General features: G+C 41.4%; 1 protein-coding gene across 2 annotated transcripts in view; it reads right to left on the bottom strand.

Annotated features, from left to right (window-relative positions):
• Positions 1-19002, bottom strand: part of SUMF1 (sulfatase modifying factor 1) — a 97360-nt gene that overhangs the window by 46310 nt on the left and 32048 nt on the right. For both annotated transcript variants that reach the window (XM_028101768.2, XM_088027519.1), the window contains 3 exons: positions 6964-7046; positions 5005-5127; positions 4147-4261 (listed from right to left, as the gene is read on the bottom strand). In XM_028101768.2, the coding sequence (XP_027957569.1) occupies positions 4147-4261; positions 5005-5127; positions 6964-7046 (321 nt within the window). The remainder of the gene's footprint in view (positions 1-4146; positions 4262-5004; positions 5128-6963; positions 7047-19002) is intronic.

Genomic DNA, 19002 nt, shown 5'->3' with positions numbered 1-19002 from the left:
GAATAAACTAAAATTCACTTTTATTTGGCTTCAGAAGGTTTCAGGTCGACATATGAATATGGAAGCATACTTAGACAAATCAGAGCACTTCCAAGTTATGAAGCTACTCCTTAAAAGAACTTCATTTGGATGAGTTGGAATGCTAAAAAATGTTACCACTTTGCTTCCATACTCAGCACTCATTAGAGAAACAGCAGTACTTATTCACTGCTTCATTCAGTAATTCCATGCATGTCAATTGAAGGCAGGATGGGTTCAATGACGTAAGACAACAAAGAGCTTAGTGAGGGAGAAAAAAGAATATACCCCAAACAGAAAATCCAATTCTGTAAGACTCTGGGTTGAGTAGGGAAGTGATTGGGAAAAAATGCCTCAGAAATTCTCAAGAAGGACAGGATTTCTGGCGGCAAAGATTTCTGGCTGTACCCCCCGCTACAAAGGTAGAGGTGTCTCGCTGGAATCAGGGTCAGAGTTCAAAATTCAGAGAGACAGTAAAGGCAGAGAGGCCGTAGGCATGAACTGTTCTTTCAAGAATTTGGAGATGATCAGAAAGAGCAAGGTGGAATAATAGCTGGAAGGAATAGGAAGAAAAAGAAATTCATTTGTTTCAGGAAGAGAAGCGAAGGAGCCAGGAGCCCAAGAGCAATTAAAAGAGGAAACAAACATTCTGGAGGAAGGAATCATTTCTCAGGCTCAGAGAACACACAAGTGGAGGGGGGTCTCCAGTCTGTCTGGCTGAGATCCTTTTTATGTGCCCACACTTAGCAGCTACTGAACAAGCAACTTAACCTAGCTGGTGCTTTTAAACCATGAAGATGAGGAAATAATAATATCTACTCAAAGGTTTGGGGTTTTCTTCCCCCTTTAAATAATCTGATGTTTAAGTGAAGTAAAATCTGGAGGTCACCAACCCCAAAATCACCATCTGTGACTATGCTCTTAAGGAGAGTAAACCTTGTTTAAATTAATTGCTCACTGTTAAATTAATTGCACCAAACAAAGTTTCCCTCCAGGAAATTCAAAAGAAAACAAATGTGTATGAGAAATATTTCAAACCCACTTATTTTCAAGTGAATGAACTGATGTGCATTAAAACCAAAACACACTAATAGTTGTATAATAGCAGCTTAGCAAAATGAAAATCCAATTCTTTAGATTCACTGTGGTCAGAATAGTGTGCTCAGTCCAGACCAGAAGTAATAACATACATAAAATGCAGGTGAGGATACCATTTCACGGCAATCCATCCCATCACTGAAAAGAAATTCCTTCCCTCAAATGACCAGAGCTTGTAGACACAAGAGCAGCTAAGGTGGATGTGAGATAATTCTCTGGGAATTTTAGTCCCATTTTGTTGAGTCCCATTTTGAAGATACGGATCTTGTTATGTCTCATTCCAAACACAGGTGGAAGTTGCCTCTGTGGTCTGCTGTTTCTTTCTCCCCAGGTCATGTTTCTCAAATTAGTTCTGGGAGGGCCTCTGGTACCTGTTCTAATTTTGTCTTAGAAACTTCCACGGCAGCTTCTTCAGGTAAGTTCTGTTGAATATATTCCAATATACAGACATCTGCTGCACTCCCCGTTAAATGTTCCAACACTAAACATCTATAAAATGTCCTTATTTCACAGGGAACTCTTGTGTTTTCTGAAAAGGGGCCCTGACTTAAGGATAAATGACTATTTTCCTTGGAGGCTCAAGTGTTCAAATAGGATATGAAATTCTATAGGAGTAAGCACTGTAAAATATTCATACTGTCCAATCCAGCCTTCTCATGGCCCTTTTCTAAAACTGACAGGTGCTTATACAATTTGGTATATCAGAAGCCCACACCTTAGGATTCAAGGCTTGCTGTAGCGGCGCTCCTTCCGACAGCCTAGCATCCAGGAAGGGAATTGAGGCTGCTGAGGCCCCTATCGTGCCAGTCTCTCTTGTGTGTTCACTGCAAAAGAAGGCCAGGTATAGGCCTGACACTCTGTGCCGTCCACGTTCAGTTGAGTTGTTGCACACTCCTTACCAGTGTGGAACACTTCGACGGCCACAGTCCTGCTGCATCTACCAACAGCTTTCCGGGGGTCTCATGAGCATCCTCACCGAGCACCGTAACTGATATTCTGCTTCATCCTGCAGGGCCAGTTCTGGTGACAAAAAGTGGCCCATGAGGCACTGACTGGGCTTCTCACCCATGTAAAGTCTGAGAAAGGGTGAAGCTCCTTTAGTCCCTGAGACCTCGAATCACTCATTTTGCGGAATACAACTATGTGCTTGCAAAAGTACCAGCTATTGGGAAGGAAACTCTGGAAGAACCAACTTTGAGATGATTGATTAGTCTTTGACTCCATTGGGTAGTGCATCATTTCCCATTGGTTTGTGTTGGTTCCTTTATCACATGCTTAACACATACATATGGAGTTTCATACACACACATATGCACCCCTCTACCCATTGGAAGGCTACCTATTCTCATGCAATATATTATTTACATTAATTCCCAAAAAATGAAACTATAATGCCTTAACTACTATAGCTCAAAACATTTTTAGATTTCTATTAGGTCAAGTGTCTCCTCATTCTTCATCTTTTCAAAAATGTCTTGGTCTTTCTCTCTCACTACTTTATTATTTCAGGCAAAGTTTTAGAGTCATTTGGCCATTTTCCAAATAATGTATCTAGGTTACTTTTTTTTTTTAAAGATTTTATTTATTTATTCGACAGAGAGAGACACAGCGAGAGAGGGAACACAAGCAGGGGGAATGGGAGAAGGAGAAGCAGGCTTCCCGCCTAGCAGGGAGCCCGATGTGGGGTTCAATCCCAGACCCTGGGATCATGACCTGAGCTGAAGGCAGACGCTCAACGACTGAGTGACCCAGACACCCTTGTGTTACATTTATAAGTAAATTTTGGAAAAATTATTTTTGTGTGGAACAAAAATACAAATATGAAAAAATAATGACAGCTGTTTGAAAGAGTGTTGAAAAAAATTATTCTGTGCAACAACAAACCCAGTAAGGTGCTATTTACCCACCGCAAGATTTCTTTTCTCACTGTTAAGAGAAAACAACATGTTTTTAACACTGCTTCATTAGTGTATGATTTTGCCAGCAGAAGAGCAATGAAAGGAACTCTCATACACTCGTGGAGGGAAACAAGCCACATATGCACTCTGGAAAACAGTGTATCTCTAAAACCTTTATCAAGAAAGTTTTCTAGTTTTTGACTCATTAATTTCATTGTTGGGAATCCATCTTAAGCAAATCATCAGATATACAATTTAATATTAATGTACAAGATGCTCCTTGTTATACTGTTTAGCAACAAAACAAAACAAAAAAAACCTGTAAAAACACCCCAACAGATAAAACCTAAATGCATGACTTTTTAATAAGAGGCAAATAAATTAGGGCTCATTCAAATGACAGGTTTCCCATCTATTAAAAGACAATATATTTGTGAAAAACTGTTAATGACAGATATAATATTCCTGATATTAAGCAGGGAAAAACAGGATTTTAAGTATTGCATTCAGCGTGACCCTGAAGCAACATGTAAAAAATATGTAGCTGCAAAAAAAATGTACGTATATACATGTATACGTGTGTATATATGTATATACATGTATATGTATTTATACATTTCATATATGGGAGTTAAGAGCAGGGGCTCTGGAAACAAACTGACCCAGTTCAAATCCCAGCCGTGTAACCTTGGGCAGGTTAGTGCTCACCTGGAAAACAAGGATAAAGTAAATGGCACCTACTTTACAGAGCTGAATTCACATTAAGTGAGATGATTCACACAAGCGGCTTAGCACCAGGCCTGGAAACACGCAAGCACCCACTAACGACTAGCTGTTATTAGCATCGTGAACACAGAAAAGAGTGGGAGGAAAGGTACCAAAATGCTAACAGGGGTGATCTCTGGGGGGGTGGCAAAATTCCAGGTCCTTTTAATTTTCCCTTTTGTACTCTTCCTGTTTTCCAAAGTTTCTAGAAGTATGATGGAATCAGAAAGAAAACTGGGTTATAAAAAGAATATGTGACTAATCAGTAGGAGCTGCCACGTGCACGAGGGGATGAACGCAGGAAGAGGGCAGCGGATTGGTCAGCACGGGAGCCATGCCTTCCCCCTTCCCAAGTCTTGCTACTCACAGGGGCAGTTCCTTGGAAGCCGTCCTCCCCGGTGTTGGTCACAGGAAACTCGCCCTGCCAAATGTTGGCATAATGCTGGCCTTTCGGCTGCAGTTTGTTGCCCCAGGGGAAAAGTCTGTCAGAAGAGACACAGGCATCAACCTGTCAAACAGGCACAGGCTTCTGGATTAAAGTCAAGAGAAGGAATGCACAGAAAGAGAGAGCATTGCTCACTTGTTCTCAGTGAGCTGTGTTCACATTTCAAATATATAAACAAACAAAGCTTTTAACCAGGACATTTTTTTTTTAACTTCCGCACAACTAGCTCGTATCAAATTCACAACAAGCTCCGTGTTTCCCGAGTACTCAAGAGGCCTGAAATAAATCACGTAACTAAGAGAAGGACTCATCGAAGGCTGGGAAAGTAGGCATCATTCTGGACTTATATGGTAGCACAATCAGCCAGCATCACACCACACTTTTTTATAAAGCCTCTGCTATTTTAAGGAGCCTTTCCTAGAAGATGTGACCCAAACATGAATTTTCTGCCTCATGGCTCTAGAAGCAGAAAAATACCACTGCTTCAGGAGATGTCTAAAATAAGAAAATCCTAAAAGCAAGGCAGCCTGCCAAAAGGCTCTGAGGAGGACTATGTAAGAACAGAGGGGCTGAATGTGGGGAGCACTTTGGGGTTGCAGGGAGCCCGCTTCACCAGACACTGGGTGACCCATGCATCCGTGTCTCCTAAGTCCACGGAGATGAAGAAAGCCTAGGAAGAAAAAGTTGTTATTTTTGTTTAAAATCAACTTTCTAGCCAAAGTAAGTTCCACAGATTTAGAAAAAGGTCCACACACAGACAAGATAAGACCCTCTGAGTACCTATTTTGCAGGCCTCCTCGACAGCTATATTCCCACTCAGCTTCTGTGGGCAGACGCTTTCCTGCCCACATGCAGTAGGCAACGGCGTCATTCCAGGAGACGTGGAGGACCGGATGATCAGGCCTGGGAAAGAGCAAAGGCAGAGTGAGGAGGGGCATGAACTATAACAGGAAAACAGGAACCGGCTCCAGCAAAGCACCCATAATCCCCCTCAGTTCAGTCTGGGACGCTGAGGTGGTCCTGGTCCCCAACTCAAGCCCCAGCTGTGGCACATCTGTCACCTTCCACCACAGGTTCCTGACATCCCAGGCTCAAGTGGGCTATAATCCCTCTTGGAACAAGACTCAACACATTTCTTCACTTGTGGGCAGGCCCAGACCCCCACAGAATCTCACTTGGTCCAGTGGATGTAGAGATGCACCACCCACATTGCCCTTTCAGGAAGGAGTACTGCTCCAACTGCTGGGGAGTGCTCCCTCAGGGTTTTCCACAGCTGTGGAGAGCCACCTCAGAACCACCAATGACAACCACAGCCGGCACATAAAGGCCCAGCCGTTTCGGCCCGCCACAGCTCCATCCTATTTACCCCAAAGCCCCCTAAGGGATCAGTGGGGACTTCTTGGACCTGCACTGTGGTCTTGGCTTCTCCCTCTGGCCAGTCCTGCTTCCTCCCCCTCCTCTGCACAGGTGGCTTGGCTTTAAACTTCGTGCCTTCCTACCGCAGATAAGCCGACTATATTTGCCTCATGCTAGCAGATTCCAAATTACTATTTTTTCTAAGCGCATAGAAAGACAAGGAGGGTTGGGGAAAAGTTTGAGAATAAGGGGAAACACACATTCACATAGCACTAGAGAGCTTTAATTCGCTGTTCACACTTTTTCAAGCGGACTACACGCTCCTAGTCCATTCCTGAAACATCGTTGAATTCCCTACAGCAATTCCACCATGACTTTCATTTATTCTTTCAACAAATGTTTATTGAGTACCTATTATGTGTCAGTAACTGTTTTCAGCAATGATCAGAGATGCACTTTTCTAAGAAAATGGACTCAGTCAGTGGATAAAATACATTCCCCTCTGGGTTTTCCTTCTGCCTCAGCTTTTTCTTCTATTAAATTCATGAAAGAAAATGTCAGTTGGGAGCTAAGAGGCCCGGTCGACCTGAGGTACCCAAGAATCCTAGGACTGCCTGTCTCACAGTCTGTTGCCACCACAAAGGCTGCCAGCTTGGGCTTTGCAAGGTTTCTGCCCTTTGTCAAGGGATCACAGCCCCAAAGCTGAACCTCACGTTCGCTCGGCTCCCTGGCAGCAAGCGCAGTAACCAGCAACATTGTCAAAAATAGAGGCTCAAAACTCCCATCTGAAAAAGTGGGTTAGGAGAACAGTTTTCTTGGGCTGTCGAGATGCTGAGTCCTGACCCAACCCTTCTCCATCTCTGGGGCTTAAAGTGCTTGCTACTCTATTTTTGAGATCATTATTTCCTTGCCACCCTGGAGACTTGCTGACCGACTTGCAGCTCTGTGGTTTTTCAGTCAGATGGTGGCTTCAAAGTATGTCAGTCCAGGACTGGAGATAACAAGAATCGTATACCCAAGGCTGGAGCTTCCACAGTGACCACCTGGCCAGACACAACTATTTATCCATAAGACAGATGGTCTTCTTCCTCATAGTGACCTGCTCATGAGAGAGAGCAAATAGGTTGCAAAGATTAAATATGTCAAGAGATTTGTAATAGGCCTGTCAGAGGGTGAAAAAAATCTGCAATGGCAACTCTTTGACAGGCCAAATGAGGAAGGAAGAAGCCACTTAGTAAGAGCCTTCTGTGAGTTAGGGTCTTCACATACGTTATTTCCTGCTATTTTATTTTCCTACCAACGAATTAGAATTTGTCATTCTCACTCTTTGGAATCTATTTGGCAATTAAACATGTCCACTGGGAAAAGAACCACCAGCCTCACCTGTGTAGAACAGTAGAGTCGGGCCCTTCTGGGTGTCTCCAGTTAGCGCCTTTAACAGGTAACCACCAGGGAGCAGCCGCAACCTCAAAGCAACCCAGAAAAGCTGAGGTTAGCTATTATGACTCTAGAAAAACACGGACTCAATATGTACAGGAAAAAAAAAATCTCATGATCTTCAACTTCCATTTCAGTTACCAAACACTTTTACCAGAATATCAAAAATAAAGATTTATATGTAAGTAAATCTTCAATAAAAGAGCATTATTTCATATCATAAAGCACTACAATGACTAAACAGATATATGTTTAAATGGTATCTCCAAGAAGTTTTATTTTTTAAGGATTTATTTATTTATCTTAGAGCAGAGGAGGGGAGAGGGAAAGGGAGAGAAAGAATCTCCAGCAGACTCCCCCATGAGTGCAGAGCCCTACATGGGGCTCGATCTCATGACCCTCACATCACAACCTGGGCTGAAATCAGGAGTTAAGACAATCAACCAGCTGAGCCACCCAGGCACCCCTCCAAGAATTTTTAAAACATGCAGTGCTAGCTAATCCACTATAATCTCTAAGAAGTGAGAAACAGGTTGTACTGCTCCTATTTAAAAGATGGGGAAACAGAGTTAACCTTACAATTAAGTGCTGGGCTGAAGGTCAACTAAGGCGGTCAGATATCAAGCTGAAGCATAGGGTAAAAAGCTGGAGTGTGTTTTCAAAAGACCCTCATTCAATTTCCAGCCCAACATCAGCTGTGCAGCCCTAAGCAAGTACACTGCTTGTCTGGCTCCTGAGAGTCCTCATCTGTGAAATGGGAGCAGGACTCCTGCCTCACCTACCTCAGACTACAGAGGAGGTTGAATTCAACAGGACTGGGAAGCGCTCAGCCAAATGTTCCCAGGACCTTAACTCTTATTTTACAGTTCTAGTAACCCAAATAACACGAGCAAGTGGCCCTCATTTAGTGACTGGTTAAGAACTTGGCTTTGTAGCCAGTCAAAACAGATTTAAATCACTCACGGTGTGACCCTTGGCAACCTACTGAACCTCTCCAGGTCTGTTTTCTCATGTTTAGATGGAGATCATAACAATAGCCACCTCGTGGGTTATGACAAGGAAGAAATATACATAAAGGGCTGACAAGTACGCCTAGCACTAGCAAGCACTCAGTAAAGAGAACAGCTCTCAACCATGGCTTCATGACAGGAGGAGAGCCATAAAAAAAAAAAAAAAAACTTCATCATCACTGTAGCTACTACTAACTAAAGAACAGAAATTTGCAAATGACTCTTGTAATATCTACTACAGCAGACTCAAGGTTATCCCCATGACAATGCTACTGTCAATCATCTGCATCCTGATGAGCTGGGTTGAGTGGAAGAAAAGGGGGATGGTATTCCTGCTAACAATTACAGCAATCACTGAAAACACGAAACTCTATTCTTGTTCTTTTCTTCACATCAGTACAATCAAAACATTCATGGTATTCCAATCACAGTTTGATGGGAAAAAACAAATTCTCTTATATTTCAACGAAAAGAGGCATAATATCCTTAAGGACACCACTGCAAGATGTTCTATTTTTCAGAGTCCAGGAGAGGAAAAAGGCACAGCTTATTTCTATTTCATCCGGGGATTTTTCTCACTGACTAGACTGCCGGATGTTTAGGGTCCAGTGACAGGTAATTCATTCCATGCCAAGGGAAAATGTGCACAGAAAGCCCAGGTTATCTCACTCTTGTGTTTCAGTATCTTCAGATCACTCACTCACCCCCAACCCATCCCAACATTAATCAGATGGGCCACCAGAAGGTTCTATGTCTTAAAATAATAAAAGAACTAAAGACAAATATGGCAAAATGTTAACCTCTGTTAAATCCGGGTGGTAGAAACTAGAATGCCTGTTTTTCTTGTACACTTCGTGTTTTGAAACATTTCATCTGTAGCAACTTAAAAAAAACTGATTTATTAATCTCTTCTACTACTGATGGGCATTTGGGTGGGTTCCAGTTTGGGGCTATGATGAATAGTGCTTACTTCTATGAACATCCTTAGGAGCTCATGACTTTTAGCAAGTATACACATGCATTTCTGTTGACTGTACACCATGGAGTGGAAATGCTGAATCACAGGGTCTGCATAGGAACAGCTGTAGTGAAAATGGCCAAACGCGAGCTTTAATGGTCCATGTGTTCCAAGGTTTCCTACCCCTTCTTCAGGGGAGACCTTCCATGGAGCTGGCTGATATAAAGGCAGACCCCAGTGGGGCTACTCCAGTGGCCTCCCTTTTCCTTTCCTCTTCCCCTCAATTCACTCTGGTTACAAATATTTGCTGAGCACTCACTATCTGCCAGCCACTGAGTCTGATTCCTAAAAGAGATCTTCAACTCCCAGGAATCCATAGAGTATGATTTAAGACAGTATATTGATAGTATTTAAATTATTTATTTTACATATTTATCTTACATGGTTAATTACACAAAGTTAAGAACAAAATACGGAGCTAGTCACTTCATTTTCCTTCAAAAATGTCTACAAAACTCCAATTGGTGGGTCTAAGTACCACCTTACACATGCTAGTGCATAGTTCTGGCTCAGTTTCCTCCCCACTACACATACACACTTTCTCTCATTTTAGATATCTGCTTTCATTTCTCCCAGGATTCCTCTTTTCTGAAATCTTTCACATGATCTTAACAACCCATCCCAAACAGACCACCAGCTTATATGACTTGAAGTTACGGGGCTACACAATGATCAACAATCTCAGTGATGTGTGCAGTGAGACAGGACAAACAGACTGGCTCGAGATCAGGGCGGGGACACACCACAGTAACACTATCCTTGTCCAAAGGCCACAACCTAGTTTCTCTCCAAGATATTAAGACCTGAAGTATGCAAAAGATATATCTACAGTATTATAATACTATTTCTAATTAAAAATTACAAAATAACCCATCCTTGGCATCCATCCTTCCAAAGGAATACTATAGTTATCAAAAGACACTCCAAAGTGGAAATAATGTATGTAATATGTAACGAAGATAACCTATAAAATAGAATATGTATTTGATTCTGGTTCTGTAAAATATATGCACATGAATATACGGTAGTATACTCAGAAGGAAAAGGCTTGGAAGAATATACTTGCACTTACAGGGGTCAAGACTAAGGGAGTAATATACTTTTTAAGATTGAGCATGTATTAGTATAATAAGAGTTCTCATCTTCAGAACTACTGACATATTAGGCCAGAAAATTCCCTGTCTCAAGGGGCTGTCTTGTGCACTGTACGCTGTTTAGTAGCATCCCTGACCTCTTCCCAGCAGATGCCAGTAGCACCATCCCCCACCTAACTGCAACAGCCAAAAGTGTCTCCAGACATTGCCAAATGCAGAATAACCACTGCACTACAATAATCAGAAAAAAAAAAGACCATCTTTCTTAAATGTTAATATATAGTTCATAGAGGCATAGTGGTAAGCACATCCAAGCCTAGAACCAGGCTACCTGAGCCTGAAAAACAGTACCACCTTTTACAAGCTGCATGATCTTGGGCTTCTTAGTTAACCTCTCTAGGTCTGTTTCCTCATCTGTAAAAAATGGGACACTAACACTTCTATCTACCTCCCTGGGTTGTTGTGAGAATTAAATAAGGAAATATACATAAAGAGCTTAGAACAGTACCTGGCACAAAATAAGAATATTATTATTATTCATTTATGTTATTGCATGTTGCAATATTCTCTTAGAACTTTCAAAGAACATACATTCTAATCAGTGAAAATCTGTCCCCTAATACTTCTTCAGCATGGGCCCCAGTCAACCCTTGGCTCACCCTTTCCGGAAGAAAGACAGGCTGAGAAAAGTATTAGAACATTTGTCATTTCCAAAGAATTGTCAAGAAGAGTGTATAGTTGTCATCTTCCATCACAATCATGACGTAAGAACCATCTACACATAAACTAACCCACTCCTGAAGCAAGCAGCACCACAGAGTGGGGCAGGGGAAGGGTGTGAGGGGTGTAGCGGATGCCAGAGGAATCCACATTCACCAAACACTAAACCAGACAAAGCCATGGGACCTGTAAGAGTAGCTATACCACATGCCTGTCTGTGAAGAAGACCGTAAGTCCCCACACTGCAATGATCAGACAACGAGTCAGGAACCATTTCCCCATCTGACACATGATGAAAAAAAAATAGTAATCAAAGTCACCCCACAAGAGGACTGATGCGATCAGAGGTAGGACATCATTCATCCTGGGAATCAGGCCTTAGGAAAGCAGGATGTTTCCCAGCCCAGTTTATGGCACATCCCATCCAATGTCACCAGGTGCCTTCCTTTTCCAAATGTCACTGTTAACGCTATGTTTTTAAAAACTTGTTCTTGAACTCCTGGTTAGTGTCTTGAAAATAAATGCTATCCTACTATGTTTCGGAACTTATGAAATAAAATAACTTTTGAGAGTCACATAGAGCCAGCGAATCAAGGTCATACTGCAAATCAGGATAGCTCTAGTTCCTTGGCTTTAACAGGACGAGACTTCCAGTGTGCTACCTGAGAGTGGACTGGCATCTATGATAAGCCTCATCCTACGAAGAGAACATTTTTTTTTTTAATGTGGTTGCCCACCTACACATTTTCTATTCAACTGAGACAATTCCAGAGTTACAGCACTCTCTTATATTCAGGGGGAAAAGGACTTTAACTTGACCTATTTCTAGTCAACCATCTCCATAGCAACTGTCTTGGGTTTTAAGTTGAAACAGCTGTACCAGACAGCCAGTAGCCAATTACAATGTAAATAGGATCCATGTGCGTATTGATGTCCCCTTGAGAAATGGACTTCTCAGAGCAAAGACAGCTTTTCTCACCTCTCCCTTGGGGACATAACCAGACTTGTAGTAACAGTTTAATGAAAAGAAATGGAGAAGATATCAAAGGTTATCTTTATTCTTGCCAGAGGTGGTAAATTATGCTTCTTATACACACGCAGCCTAGAATAAAGTCGACACAGGAGAAAGATAGAGCACTGTGTAATTATGCATATTCAAGCGTAAAGATGTCAAGTTCACAACTTTACAACTGTTCTCTTAAAAGTTAGATGCATTTAGATAAGCAAATTAAAAAGATGGACGTTTCTTGCAACATAGTATAAACATGACAGTTACCCCTATAAAAACAGCCTGGGAGAATTTTCAACTGGCACCGGTGAACAATGAGAAAGTACAGATCTGTTCAAATTCATGAAGTGTAAATAAAACTGGAGGAGAATCCAGCAGCTGAAGGAATCAAATGGAATAGAAAGCACACAGTGAGTAAAAAATCTCTTGCTTCAGCACCCAATACAAATGTGGAAAGTAAAGAACCAGGCTTGAAAAAAGAGTGCAAAGAAATTCATCATTAAAATAGATAGGTAGTCAAGTCTGACAACTTATTTTAAATTAAATCCTAAATTAGGTACCTTCACTACTTAATAGAATTTGTGTGAGAGAAAAATGCATGCTTTTTCAAGTAGAGTACAAATATTTATGAAACTTAAAACATAACTGAAAATTTTCAGTAACTTTTTGCTTCAGTTCTTAGTGAAATTCCTCATGCTAGGATACACTGAATTCCCATATGGCATCAATCAGTATACTCCAAACATTCATTACACATCCTTAAGAGAGGAGTGGATACTCTACGCATAGTCATTCATTATACATAATGTGCAAAAAATGGCCCAAGGAATCTCTGGGCTCAAAGAACCCTTAACAGTGATCTAGTTTACTCGTTGTCAATTGTATAGGGAAAGTTGATTTGGGAGTTTCTTCAGTGAAATAAAGAAGAGAAAAGGACTTTTTTAAAAATACTTTTTTACTCTCTCTCTCGTGAATAAATAAATAAAATCTTTAAAAAGAAATTTCTGTTGCTTAAAAAAATACTTTTTTACATCTTTAGGCAAAGAGGTGACCATGTAAATTGATATAACCTATCTTCAAAGCAATCTGACAATACTCATCAAGAGGCCACACCATATGCATACAGAGCAAGGAGACTGACTGAGTCCCTTGTTTGTACATCCATATGAAGGACTAGAACAGTCATTAAAAATTATATGGGGGGGCACCTGGGTGGCTCAGTCGTTAAGTGTCTGCCTTTGGCTTAGGTCAGGATCCCAGCCCCGCATCGGGCTCCCCGCTGAGCAGGGAGCCTGCTTCTCTCTCTCCCTGTCTGCTGCTCCCTCTGCTTGTGCTCTCTCTCTGTGTCAAATAAATAAATAAATAAAATCTTTTAAAAAATTATATGCAGGAAAAATGTAATTGCATGGATAAATGTTTGCCCTTCACAAAAAGTGAAAAAGCCACTTACAGGCATGTGTGTACAAGTCTACTTAAAAATATGTTTTCATGTAGACACACAAACACTCACACCCCAAGAAAAGATTAGTTAGTACACATACTGAAATGTCTGCAATGGTTATTTCTGGGCGGTGAGATTATGGGTGATATTTAATGTTCTTCTGTGGGTACCATTTTTAATATCTAAATTATCTACACTGAACATACTTTTTCAGATTTTCTAAGTTTTTTCTTTTAGCAGAGCTAAGAGACTTAATTTTACATTGAAAAAACAAAAATAAGCAATATTGAAAGTATTTATTAATTTAATTAAAAATTACTTATATTCACTGTCCTACTGCAAACTTTACTTTTAAATTCATCTTCTAGTTTCATCAATAAGCATACACATTTTAACATATTTTTTCCAGGGGCATGTGGGTGGCTCAGAGGGTTAAGCATCTGCCTTCAGCTCAGGTCATGGTCCCAGGGTCCTGAGATTGAGCCCCACATCGGGCTCCCTGCTTAATGGGGAGCCTGCTTCTCCCTCTGCCCCTACCCTCACTTGGTGCTTTTTCTCTCTCTCGCAAAAATAAATAAATAAAATCTTTAAAAAAACAAAACAAAACATATTTTTTCCAAATATATATTGATCATTTTCATTAATTTTACTAAAGACTCTCCTATGTTTTATCTGGACTTCAGAACAAACATTTTTAGTGGCTACACACAATATTTCATCATGTTGATATATCATATTTACCAAATAATCTCCTAACATTGAACCACTCAGGTTATATTAAACTTTGTTGCTTTATGTGTGTGTGTGTGGCTATTATAGATAATAATACAGTGAACATCTTCAAACATCTTCACTTAGATTTTTTATTTTTTGCTTCTGCTAAATTTCCAGAAGTGGTACCTAAGAGTATGTCTCATAAGTTCTTGCTAAAACTCATTTTCAAAAATCTACCATGTATTTTTAAAAATCTATAACATTAATAGATTTTGTGGCTAATTTCCCTCAGGAAAGAGGGCTAGGCATATGTAAAAGCTCATGGCACTCCAGAGCATTGTATTTATTATAATTCTTTACAAGGAGACTCCATTTAGGCCCCTTAAATTGTTAGTGGCTTACTTAGATCTTTTTCAATGTATAAAACAGGGAAATTTCATAAAGTCTGAATGCCATTTGATTGATTTTGTACTTTTTCCTTCATGCCTTACAAGCTGTGAAGCTTCTGAGAATAAAGGGCAAAGAGAAGACAGAATATAGTAAAAGCATCCTAAGAATGGGAAATTCTCTCACACAGGTTATTTCGGAGGGAAATCAGAATATGAATAATCCCACCTATTTTTGGTAAAAGAAGAAAAAGAGGAGAGTCATCACCCCAGAGAGCAACATGACAAAGGGGACAAGGACTCTTGCTGCAAAGGCAGCCCAGATGCACAGTCAGAGATGATCTACTTCCCAGCTGGTCCAGCAACAGGCATCTGCAGAGGGTCACGTAGCATGATGGTTCAACTGCTGCCCCTTGAAACTAGAGGTTGGCACTGAACTAGCTCATCTCAGCCTAGGGCTGCAGGAGCACAGAACAAATTCTGAAGACTCCACAGGGCTGACTTCTTCAGGTCACCAGCCTGACATGAGCATTTCACCCGGCAGGTGGACACTGTGCCAGTGGCAGGATGGTGACTGATAATTCTCTGTGTGGTGACAGCACACAGAGTAGGAAACATTTGCATTTTTTTTTTTTTTAACAATACTGTGTATCTTGCAAAGCTCTGCGGGAGCTGGTAAAACAAACACAGGCTTGGCAAGGAGTGGTAACCTGGCTCTAACACTCAAGTATGCCAGGCTTCCCCAGTATGGCTGCATGCTTAAAGCAGGTCTGCTTACAATGTTGCAGTTTTAAAGGTGGGATGGATCTGGGAGGCTATCTATTTAAACTTCCTCATTTTACAGATGAAAAAATGAGCCCCTGGGGCGCCTGGATGGCTCAGTTGGTTAAGTGTCTGCCTTCAGGTCAGGTCATGATTCCAGGGTCCCAGGATCAAGCCCCATGTCAGGCTCCCTGCTAGGCAGGGAGTCTGCTTCTCCCTCTCCCTCTGCCCCTCCCCCTGTTAGTTCGTGTTCTCTCTCTCTCTAATAAACAAAATAAAATCTTTAAAAAAAGAAAAGAAAAAATTAGCCCTGAAAAGTGGCAGGCAGAGTCAGGAAAAGAACCTACAACCGCAGATTTTCAATTCGTAACTCTTTTCCACTATCCAAGCATTTCCCAACAGCTGTTTCCTAACAGTTTACAAAAAGATGTTTGTAGGTAAAAGGGGGAGTCGGTGGTAGAGAGTTTCCACAGTCACATCAGTCTAAGTGGTCAGGAAGGCACTGGGTTAATCAAGTTAAACTAGTTTTTCTTTTTTTTTAATTGCAGAACTTTTCAAAATCTTTAAACTATAACATGTGGTTAGGTTTTGAATAAGGATATACAGTATGCACTGAGCCAAGCAGTTTGCCAAGTGGTTAGTGGGTTCCAGTCCTGCCTCTCTAATTACTAGCTATGTGACATTGGGCAAGTTACTGAACCTCTCTGAGCCTTGGTTTCCTCAATCAGTAAAATGAATACACTAAGAAAACTTATCAAATAGGCTTGCTGTGTGGATTTAGCGTAATAAACGGTAAAGAGATACATATTCTTATGTATATGTGGGTGTCAGTACATTACTAGAAATCTATAAAAACTAATTCACAATGCCATTCATTCATTCATTCATTCATTCAACAAACATTTCATGAACATCTGCCCTATGCCAGCCCTGTGCTAGGCCCTGGGGGTGCAGGAGCAAAACATAAAATCTGGGGATGAAGACAAACAAATGAGTAGATGATTTTAAGCCTGCATTAAGTACTGTGACCAGAAGGAGCTCAGTGAGCTATGGGAGTCCAAGGAGGGGCACCCAACAACAGTCAGGGGGTGCTAACTTTACAAATGCTTCCCATAGGAGGTGAGAAGGAAGAGCAAGTGAAGCAGGGCAGGAATGGGGAGGGCATCCCACACTGGAGGCTGCCTGTATTATAAGTGCACTCCACTTAATCAGAAAAGTTGGGCATCAATACTTTTTGTTAAATGAAACACACCAAAGATCTTCAGAACCTTAGATCTGAAGGGATGCCAAGAGGTCCCTTGGTTTCAACTTACACCCAAAGGCATCTTTTCTACAGTATCCCTAGGATGAACAGGTAAGGCAGGACTGCCCTCACGTGACCAGGGCAGTCCAGATTTACACCTGTTATCTAGCAAAATTAACAGCATCCATTTCACTCTCAAAAGATTTGGACAATAAATTACACGGTCACTCTACCAATAGATGGTCTCCCTGTCTCAGCTTGAACAATTTGGGTGACCCATATCACTTCCTTGCAGGCAGTCCCTCATGTCCAGATCATTCTAATAAATAGAAGGTTCCCAACCAAAGGCTAAAATGAAATGTTTCCCAGAGACCTTCTAACTGCTGGCACTCATTAGGCTCCCAAGGATCACATGGAATAAATCAAATTCCTTTCAGATCACCTTTTAGATGTTTGTAGAAAAATTATAATTCACTCAACTCTGTCTTCTCTAGGTTCATTTATTCAACCTTCTCTGGGCTCTACCATCTCAAAGGGAATCACCACCTCCCCAGCTGCTCAGGCCAAAAGCTAGTAGTCATACTTGAGTCCTTCCTCTCCTTTTCCCCTTACGGGCTCAGATGTACTTCCAAATATCAAACCACTTTTAGCATTCCCTACTCCTACCATCCTACTCCATGGCCCAAACAAGTCTCACCAACTATGACAAAACCTATGCAGAAGCCAGAGCAAGCTCTTTAAAATGTTCCCTAGGTCCAACAGCTTCTCACTGAACTTAAGAAGTTCTCTGAGGCTACAAAGCCCTATGTAATCCAACTGCTGCCTACTTTTCCAACCTAACCGTCACCCCCCCCGCCCCAATCACAATCCCGCTTTGCTTTCTTTCCTTTTTTTTTTTATTTTTTTTATTTATTTGAGAGAGAGAGACAGCGAGAGAGGGAACACAAGCAGGAGGAGTGGGAGAGGGAGAAGCAGGCTTCCCGCTGAGCAGGGAGCCCGATGTGGGGCTCGATCCCAGGACCCTGGGACCATGACCCGAGCCGAAGGCAGACGCTTAACGACTGAGCCCCCCAGGCGCCCCCACAATCCTGCTTTTCATCACTCCCTCATTACTGGTCATGCTGGTTCCTACTCCTCATCTAGGTTTCAGCTCAAGTGTCATTGGAGCCACCCAGACCTCACATAAAAGAGCCAAAAGAACCCAACCACACTACACTGCAGTCACTTTCTATCCTATTACTCTGCTTTATTTTATTCACAAGCCATTAGCATAGTCAGTTAAAAGTTCACTTGTTCAGAGTCTTACAGTTATAACTCCAAGAGATTGAGGACTTATATCTGGTTCCCTGTTGTATCCACAGCACTTAGAACACTGTCTGGCCCATAGCACATACAAGATAAATATCTGTTTAATGAATAAATTCACCTGTTCCTGAGGTTTCCGTGTCTTCCAAACCCTCCCCACTTTGGGTGACCATCTTCTGGATAAATACTGATTTTAGATATAGTCTTTCAGTGGGATATCTATCTGTAAAGAGAGAGAGACTCAGCTCCTGGCTTATGAGTTTTACACAGTGGGAAAGGTCCTAGGATGGTCCTCAGGTACTAAAAGGTCAGTGCCACCCTCAACATTATCTAGAACTGAGGCAAGCCATTTCCCCTCCTGGGCCATGGTTGCCTCATCTATAAGAGGAAGGTTTTTTTTGCCAGATGTCTTTGAAAGTTCCATTGATTCTAAATTCTCATTTTTGCATAAGTTTTTCTTAAAGCTGGATATCTCCTGGGCATGACTCCCTTACTCAATAGTCAATCTTTGTCTCACTTTACAGGTTTACAATGCAAACACCAATATCTGGGAGGTATGGGATGTCAAAATCATTATTACTTCTTCATCCATGTCAGATCTCAAAAAACCTGACTTGACAAGAAACTTAAGGACTCCTTAAAGAGACATATCAAATCTGAGCCTCTGGAACGCCAGCATGCCTCAAATTCATGCTCATTCTGATCAGGTGCCTTACTTTGGAGCAAGATGGAAAAAAACTGGGCCCTGTTATCCTATTATGTTGGGTTCTCACCTTCCAGAGTTATCAAGCTTTGCTTCCTGAGCCTACACCACACTGACTCCTAAATCAGACAGACAACTATTCTTTTCAAAAACAGACACAAAATACAGTTGTGTGACTATGTTTTCTTCTTATCTTATCCAATCAGCCAGGCCTGGGCTGCCCTTCCCAAATAACTCAGTTACAGTGAACCCACCTCAACCCTGATTGACTAAACCAGTGTTCTCTTGCCAAGGAAAAGCTACTTTCCAACATGAGACAGTTCATACCAGGTCTGAGCCCTATAGCTTTCAAAAACTAAATGATCCAACAGATGATACCCAAATGGCATTCTTTCTTTTTTTTTTTTTTTGACAGATACTTATTGCTTATTAAATGACAGTTACTATGCTGGGAACATAGTGGTAGAGTGCATTCTCTCCCACCATCACAAAACATACCTGGGAAAGGGAAAGGCATTCAACAAATACCTACACAAGTAATTATAAGTGAGATAAATGACATAAAGAGAAAGCACAAGAA

The sequence above is a fragment of the Eumetopias jubatus genome, unplaced genomic scaffold, assembly GCF_037043125.1.
Source record: "Eumetopias jubatus isolate StellerSeaLion01/CBP00866 unplaced genomic scaffold, mEumJub1_p1.0 scaffold_1, whole genome shotgun sequence".
Classification (NCBI taxonomy): Eukaryota; Metazoa; Chordata; class Mammalia; order Carnivora; family Otariidae; genus Eumetopias; species Eumetopias jubatus.
Note: the sequence above shows the minus strand (reverse complement) of the source record. Positions and strands in the feature narration are given on the sequence as shown.